Consider the following 7,706-nt stretch of genomic DNA (forward strand, 5'->3'; position numbering starts at 1 on the left):
ACAAGTTTTTTTACCCTATGGAGCAAAGGATGCCTCTGGAGAGGTGGTAGAAAAGGAGGCAAAAGATAAACGAATTTGGGATCTAAACTCAATCATTTAACTCACTCGAAAATGTTACTGCTTAAAATATGCTAGGCATTGTTCTTATAGCACAGTCAAGAGGAAAAAGCCAAAACCACCCAACCTGGTGGATCTTCCCCAAGACTACAATAGTGAGCCAATGAAGGATTTCCGATCAGGAGATACAACTGCGCAGATTTGGGTATAAAGGGGCCTCTATTCTCCCAGGGAATATCTTCACCTCCTAATTTTAGGCAACAATCCAATAGGGCATTTTCACATGAAACTGTGTAAATCCACTCCAGCCTTTAAACTTCTCTCAAACTATTTTTTCATCTTTAGCATGGAAATACTAATGCCTACCCCATAGGCTGCTTTAAAATCAAATGAAAGACGGCAAAGTGAAAGTGCTTTGAAAAACCGAATGCCTATAAGGTATAATTATCGATTGTTTTCTGGCAACCGTGAGCTCAAAAGGAAGAAGCAAACGGCAAACCAAGAAACTTATTTGGGCTGTCAGGATGGAATCTCTAGTCCTAGAACTCACACAAAAAGGAAAGACCACACCAAACCTCTCTGCTCCGGGGACCTTCCGAAACTGAGTGGGGGGCAGAAAGGGAAGCTGCACAGCTGTGTCCCTCCACCCCTATCTCTACACCAGCTAGGTGGACTCCTGCACTAAGGTGCCTCTCCACTTGGGGACGGAAAGAGCGCGTCCCGGCGGGTGCAGCTGCACGCACCTGTGGGACGTGGACCTCCAGCACGGCAGTCTCTGCTCCAGGTCCCGGCTCCTCTGAGAACCGAAAGCTCTGGACCCCGGCCTCATGCCCTCGGAAACCACGTTCGCCTGCACCGGCGTCTGTGGGTTCCGACAGCGCAGACGGCCGCAGAGGATTCCGAGCTGCCAGGCTGCGCGCACGGAATTCTCGGGCGGGCTGGGGGCCGCCGTCTTCCGGTGGCAAGAAGGGAAAAGGCCGCCTCGGGCAACAGAGCAACCTGCTGAAACGCCGCAAGCGGCACAAACGACACAGAACCCCAACCCGGCCGAAGGCTTAGCTCGCAGCCGGAAGTGGCGGGCAAGCCGGAAGCGCGTGAGGTGGGGCGGGGCGGCCGCAGGTGTGACCTTCCCAACATGGCGGCGGCCGGGCGTGACTGAGGGCGGGCCCTGGAGGCGCCCAGACCAATGGCAAACCGCGAGAGGCGCGGGGGCGGGGAAGACGACGGCCGCATGCCCAACCCGGGGCTCGGGAGGTGGCTGAGGAGTGAATTTTCTGGAAGGCGACTTTAAAGGCGCCAGGCCGGAGCGAAGGGCGTTTTGGTGTCGCCGCCGCCCGGGCCTGGGAGGGGGCGCGTTAGTGGGAGGAAGTCAGCTACGCCGAGGTTGCTGCGGAACCAGCTGGTGACCCGGCGGGATGAACCACAAGAGTAAGAAGCGGATCCGCGAGGCCAAGCGGAGTGCGCGGCCGGAGCTCAAAGACTCCCTGGACTGGACGCGGCACAACTATTACGAGAGCTTCTCGCTGAACCCGGCGGCCGTGGTGGTGAGCGGGACCGGGTTGGGGTCGCGGGGCCGGACACGGGCACCTCCAGCTACTGCGCGCCTTGCCCAGGGGGCTGCCTTCCTCCTTGCTCCGAGCGAGGTTCAGCTGCACCCCGCGGAGCTCCGGCTCTCCGAGGCGCGGATTCCAGGGTGGGCCCCCTTCTTTCCTTGGCGCAGCCGCCACCTGCCCGGGTGACTGTAGTCCTTCCTGCTTCTTGTCCTCGGATAGAAGGCCCATCGCCCCTGTGCTTGTCAGGCGGCCGGGCCCTAGAGTACTGGCTGTCAAGGAGAGTGGGAGATGCAAAGTTCCCTCGCCTGATGGTGTGGCTCAGGGTGCGACGTGCCCATAGGCACGCAAGGGCCTTTCCGTACCCCACCCCCACCCCTGGAGGAGCCACAACTAGAATCTGGCTCCTTAGGTATGCCACTGGTAATTGACCTAGGGGGACAATCTTGTCTGCCACCAGACTTTTTCTTTTTTCTTTTTTTATTAACTGGAGTGGTCTTTTCTGATTCCCTCAGGACAACGTGGAACGGGCAGATGCTTTACAGCTGTCTGTGGAAGAATTTGTGGAGCGATATGAAAGGCCTTACAAACCAGTAGTTCTGCTCAATGCCCAAGAGGGCTGGTCTGCACAGGAGAAGTGGACTCTGGAACGCCTAAAAAGGAAATACCGGAACCAGAAGTTCAAGTGTGGTGAGGATAACGATGGCTACTCAGTGAAGATGAAGATGAAATACTACATTGAGTACATGGAGAGTACTCGAGATGACAGTCCCCTTTACATCTTTGATAGCAGCTATGGTGAACACCCCAAAAGAAGGAAACTTTTGGAAGACTACAAGGTGCCCAAGTTTTTCACTGATGACCTTTTCCAATATGCAGGGGAGAAACGGAGGCCCCCTTACAGGTAAAGTATGCTGCAGCTAAGTGGTTAAAATCTTACCTTGAAGGTATTTGTAAGTCAAGTTCAGTACCCTGTCCTTATTTCGAAACAGTGAGTGTTCCCCCTTGGCTACACATTGAATTCCCCTAGGGGACTCCTGATGCCTGCCTGGGTCCTGACAGGAGAGATTGTGATTTAGCTGGTCTGGGTGTCAGAATCCCGGAAAGTTCTCCAGGTGATTTGGTTATGCAACTAAAGTTGGACCACTGATCTATAAGGATAGTTTTAAGAGTTAAAATCCAGCAATAAACCACATCGGTGGATTTTTTTATTGTTAGTGATTAGTTCATACACAATTCACTCAGGGTTTGTGTATACCATAGTTTGTATAGTCACTGAAATGATACACATAAAACTAAAAACTTACTATTTTGTGTTGTACATGCATGTATAATTAAATTACAATTCACATTTTGGGTGTTTCTGTCCTGTAGGTGGTTTGTAATGGGGCCACCACGCTCTGGAACTGGGATTCACATCGACCCACTGGGAACCAGCGCCTGGAATGCTTTAGTTCAGGGCCACAAGCGCTGGTGCCTGTTCCCAACAAGCACTCCCAGGGAGCTCATTAAGGTGACACGTGAAGAAGGAGGGAACCAGCAGGACGAAGCTATTACCTGGTTTAACGTGATTTATCCCCGGACACAGCTTCCAACGTGGCCACCTGAATTCAAACCCTTGGAAATCCTGCAGAAACCAGGAGAGACTGTCTTTGTACCAGGTAGAGATGACCAGGAAGGGAGTATATTCTTTGGTTTCGGTATTTTTTCATTTGGCGCAGAGTGTTACTTATAGAGAGTGAGTCAAAAAAATTCCTTTGCGTGCTGCCTGGCAAATGAACTAACTGGTACCCCCCTCTGACAATACAATAGCTGTGTCTTCAACTGCTGGAGAGCTGCTGATATTTCATATAACTAAAACTATTGACAAGCTTTGTTTATGTGAAGATCCTACTTATCTTTGCCCTTGCTAGTTACTTAGTGTCTTTGCATAAAGTAGTGGCATGTGGGTGTTTATAAATTGGGTTTCTTATACAGTGTAGCACTGATGGGGTCAGAGGGGAAATAATGATTTAGAGATAGGCGACAGTATCATACCCCACATAATCATGCTTTGTAGGTTAAGTGTATGGATGTGGGGTTATTTAAAGTAGATACCCTCGGGCCGGGTGCAGTGGGTCTATGTCTGTAATCCTAGCATTCTGCAGGCTGATGTGGGTAGATTGCCCTGAGCTCATAGGTTCAAGACCAGCCTTAGCAAGAGCGAGATATGGTCTCTAAAAATAGCTGGGCCTTGTGGCGGGCCCTTATACTCCCAGCTACTCACAGGCTAAGGCAAGAGAATCACATGAACCCAAGTGTTTGAGGTTGCTGTGAGTTGACACTGTGGCACTCTACCGAGGGTAACAAAATGAGACTCAGTCTCAAAATAATAATGATAATTAGGTACCCTCCTCCTAGAAGCTAAGAAACTATTTGCCTTGAAGGTTTTGGTCACAGCTTTGGATTAACAGGGATCAGCAAACTTTTTCCATGAAGGGCCGGAGAGTATTTTAGGTACCACGAACCGGACAGTATCTGTTATAACATATTTAACTCTGTCCTTGTAGCAGGAAAGCAGCCCTAGATTACATGTAAGTGGATAGGCAAGGCTGTGCTCCAGTAAAACTTTATTTACACAAATAAGTCATTTGCAATCCTTGGGTCAAGAGATAGGTGTTTACATAAACTGTATCAGATCCCCAAGGCTCACTCTTAGGGATAGGAAGTCCCAGTTTCTGAAGTTTATGTTACAGAGTGATTGTACAAGGACCAAACTCTGTTTAACTGTTTGATTGTTGGGTTTCAGGAGGCTGGTGGCATGTTGTCCTCAATCTTGACACTACTATTGCCATCACGCAGAATTTTGCCAGCAGCACCAACTTCCCTGTTGTATGGCACAAGACGGTAAGAGGGAGACCAAAGTTATCAAGGAAATGGTATAGGTGAGAGGCTTCTTGCTTTTCTTATTTTTACTTTGTTCCAATTTCTACCCCAGAGATAAAATTGAAAGAGTGCCATTGTAATGCTATGTGCTGATTTTAGAGAGATCTGGGAAAACCTGCCAAACCTAATGGGTAGAGGAAAGATGGTCTGAGGTCAGGGCTAGATCTCAGGATGTTGCCAGCCTCGAGGTGGAAGGGTAAGACTCTGCATGCACAGCCACTCACTCAAAACATGGTCATAATTGGGATTGTTTCTCATTTTGTTTTATTTGGTTATTTTTCTTACTTAGAAGTATTCCCATTTGAACTTAACTACCTTCAGTTCTTGTGAGTGAGGTGACTGCCCTGGAGACTTAGCTCCTCTGTTTATCCACAGAACAGATACAGCACGGGCAGCGGCAGTGCAAGCCACCCTCAGCCACCCCGTGCCACTGTGTCCCAACCCTGACCTGGAGGGACCAGCTCTCGGGGTAAGAGAGGGATTCTGGCTTGTTCAGTGCTCAGCCTCCCTGCTGAGAGGGCCAGCAAGGGTGGTGGCTTCTGTTCTCCCTGAACTCTCTTGGGCATTTGAGGCCCACTCACCTGGCCCCATAGGTATTGTGTGCTGATTTGGTCACTCCAAAGGCCTCACCATACCAGGTCTTTGTCACTGGTTATGACAGATGCCAGGTTAAGTTCCTGAAGGGGAGGGCTGCTCTTAAAGTCCAGTTCAGTTTTACCTTCCAAGTGAAGGGGGCTGTCTGTTATTTGACACCTCTTATTTCTTACAAGCCTGATTGTTTCTACTCCTATAGTTAGAATCTAGCCAAACCCAACTCCAATTATGTGCTGGAAAGGAAAGGTTTTTGTTTTTCTTTTTTAATCAGCTAGGAAAAGGAACTATTTCTCCCAAGGGAAAAAGACTAAGCCTAACTCAAGGTAACGGTACGGCTGGCTCATTTGTGCAGGTGTTAGTAATTGCATGTAGCTAGTGTGTTGTTTTCTTGTAGCTAGTGTGTTGTTTTCTTTGCAGAAAACACATGCAGCATAGTGGGGATTTTGTAAACCCCTCAGGGTTTACGTGTCCTAACCACTATATAGTACCCATTCTGAATTGATACACCTGGTATTTCTAGGTGTTTCTAAGAGATACAGGTCTCAACTTTTGTGTGTGAATCCTCGTGTGTGGGTCTGGCTGCCTGTTACCTAACTAAGAGTATTTTTTGCCTCCCAGGATCTTGAAGCAAGAGCACCCTGAGTTGGCAGTTCTGGCAGACTCAGTTGACCTTCAGGAGTCCACGGGCATCGCCTCTGACAGCTCCAGTGACTCCTCCAGCTCCTCCAGCTCCAGCTCATCAGACTCAGACTCAGAGGTGGGGCCCTGCTTGCCTGCTCCTCCATAGGTCCTCCAGAGTACATGTCACCCAAAGCTGGTCATGGTTCTTCCTCTCCATCCAGGAAAGAGGATGTAAATTTTTTCTCACTTCCAAAGACCACAGCTGCCACTGTTCCTGTGAATGGCAAATTTTGCCCATTTTACAGCTTCCTACATAATGAGAATTGTTACTATAACCTTAAGTGGTTTCAGGGGGGTATTTGAGGATTTGGTGAAGTAAATAAATAGCCCCAGGTCACACACCTAGCAAACAGTAGTGTTAGGATCCAAACTCTCAGCCCTCTAACCTCAGAGCTCACACAAGGAATTTTCTCTGTGCATGGTAAACTATAGGCCAGGCCTAGAAACTTAGCAAATCCAGTGACCTGCTTAAAGGCATAGCATTAATACCAGGAAAGAGGGTCCTGTACCTCTCCCAGAAGAAATTTCTATCTCTTAACTTCACATAATATCCTGATTTAGTCTTTTCTCAGGTGAGAGAGGAGTTTTATCTACTCTTTCCAAGCTCTGTGTTAATAGAGTGAAATTTCATAATGCAATTTTAGGATGCTAACTATAAAATATTTTTACAGTGGGTGTCTTGGTTTCAAACAAATAACCTTTCCATTAGAGAATAATGGAGGGATGTTGACATCTAAGGGAAAGCTAAAATTCTTAGGGAGCCAAAAGCACCTGAGGAAGTGGATATTAGACTGTATTGTGGAACTGTCATAAATGATGGCTGTGCTTCTGGGAGAAAGTGAGCAGTGTTTGTGCTGTCTTATAAGGTCAGAGGTTTGTTTAATGAGGAAATGAGTGGCATCCTGGCTGAATTCTTGCTTTGTTTCCCCATGTCCAGTGTGAGTCAGGGTCTGAAGGTGACGGGACCATGCATCGCAGGAAGAAGAGGAGGACGTGCAGCATGGTGGGCAATGGGGACACCACCTCCCAGGACGACTGTGTGAGCAAAGAGCGCAGCTCCTCCAGGTGACCAAGCACAGCTGTTGTCTGTGTAGGAGGACATGCTTCCAGTGAGGGGCAGGGCCCACTGAGGGCAGCCTGTCCGCTCCTGCAGACAACAGGAGGGCTGACAAAAGCCAGAGAATGAGGACGCCCTGGGACCCTGATCCATTCACTTAGCATTTGCTCCAGTAGCTTTCTTTGCTACCAGTGCAGATAGACCTGGTTTGTTTTATGCATAAAGGCAAGAGTATGTGAATGGTGCCAAGAAAACCCTTAACATTATTTAATAAAAATTGAATCCGTTTTATATCTTGGAAATGCTCTTCCTTTGAGAATACCAGAACCTCCCTCGTTGTGCTGCTCTGCGTGGTAGCCTTTGGGGAAAGCAGTGACTCACTCCTGGTGCACATCCACGACAGTGACATAGTTGTTAGAGCAGCACTGGGGGGCTATTAGAAAAGTCCCCTAGCACCTTCTGAAGAAGCCAAGGTGTGGCCTCTGGCTCTTTCTCTGTTTGCCGTTTGCTGCTTTTGCTGATCAGGCCAAATCAGACAATAGCAAAGATCTCTACACTTTTATAAAATCTCAATCAAGCCTCCATGTTTTGCTTTTATTTTTTGAAAGAAGATTCAATCTAAAGAAGTTAAAACTTAAAAATCCGGACACAGTAATGTCTCCCAGTCTCAAAGATGGCAGTGCTGAAGGACAGAAGAGTCTCTGCCACCTGCGGGACTGGCTGCAGAAGCACATGCCTTCATGCTTAGTGGAGCAGCCCCAAAAACCGTGCCACAGGAGGCTCCTGAGCCAGCGCTGCTGCAGTGCTTCTGGCATAATTCCCAGTCTCACACAAAATGGTGC

The 7,706-nt window shown here is 48.6% G+C and overlaps 2 protein-coding genes across 4 annotated transcripts in view; one reads left to right on the forward strand and one right to left on the reverse strand.

The window, feature by feature from the left end:
• Positions 1-1,112, reverse strand: part of METTL23 (methyltransferase like 23) — a 7,332-nt gene extending 6,220 nt beyond the window's left edge. Inside the window, exon 1 of the mRNA XM_003786096.3 lies at positions 801-1,112. The gene's annotated coding sequence lies outside the window, so the exon portion shown is untranslated. The remainder of the gene's footprint in view (positions 1-800) is intronic.
• A 46-nt stretch (positions 1,113-1,158) lies between these two features.
• Positions 1,159-7,155, forward strand: JMJD6 (arginine demethylase and lysine hydroxylase). 3 transcript variants are annotated; one of them, XR_002772389.1, is made up of 7 exons: positions 1,169-1,601; positions 2,123-2,511; positions 2,982-3,268; positions 4,396-4,531; positions 4,908-5,001; positions 5,745-5,883; positions 6,745-7,155. XR_002772389.1 is itself a non-coding variant. In XM_012803017.2 (6 exons), exons 1-6 carry the CDS (start codon positions 1,473-1,475, stop codon positions 6,874-6,876), a joined length of 1,212 nt encoding a protein of 403 aa, XP_012658471.1. In that variant the 5' UTR covers positions 1,159-1,472; the 3' UTR covers positions 6,877-7,155. The 3 variants fall into 3 exon arrangements, 2 of the variants coding, with proteins under 2 accessions (XP_012658471.1, XP_023366747.1); XM_012803017.2 differs by lacking the exon at positions 4,908-5,001 and having other exon boundaries at positions 1,159-1,601; XM_023510979.1 differs by lacking the exon at positions 6,745-7,155 and having other exon boundaries at positions 4,908-5,806.
• Positions 7,156-7,706: the final 551 nt, after the last annotated feature.

Source organism: Otolemur garnettii, unplaced genomic scaffold, assembly GCF_000181295.1.
Source record: "Otolemur garnettii isolate 467f Iridium unplaced genomic scaffold, OtoGar3 scaffold00018, whole genome shotgun sequence".
NCBI classification, from domain to species: domain Eukaryota; kingdom Metazoa; phylum Chordata; class Mammalia; order Primates; family Galagidae; genus Otolemur; species Otolemur garnettii.

Bases quoted from the DNA above. Each gene is read 5' to 3' on its own strand.
- JMJD6 (XM_012803017.2), top strand. From the start codon at position 1,473: ATGAACCACAAGAGTAAGAAGCGGATCCGCGAGGCCAAGCGGAGTGCG. The intron at 2,512-2,981 runs GTAAAGTATGCT...TCTGTCCTGTAG, and splicing joins AAACGGAGGCCCCCTTACAG to GTGGTTTGTAATGGGGCCAC. The intron at 3,269-4,395 runs GTAGAGATGACC...GTTGGGTTTCAG, and splicing joins AGAGACTGTCTTTGTACCAG to GAGGCTGGTGGCATGTTGTC.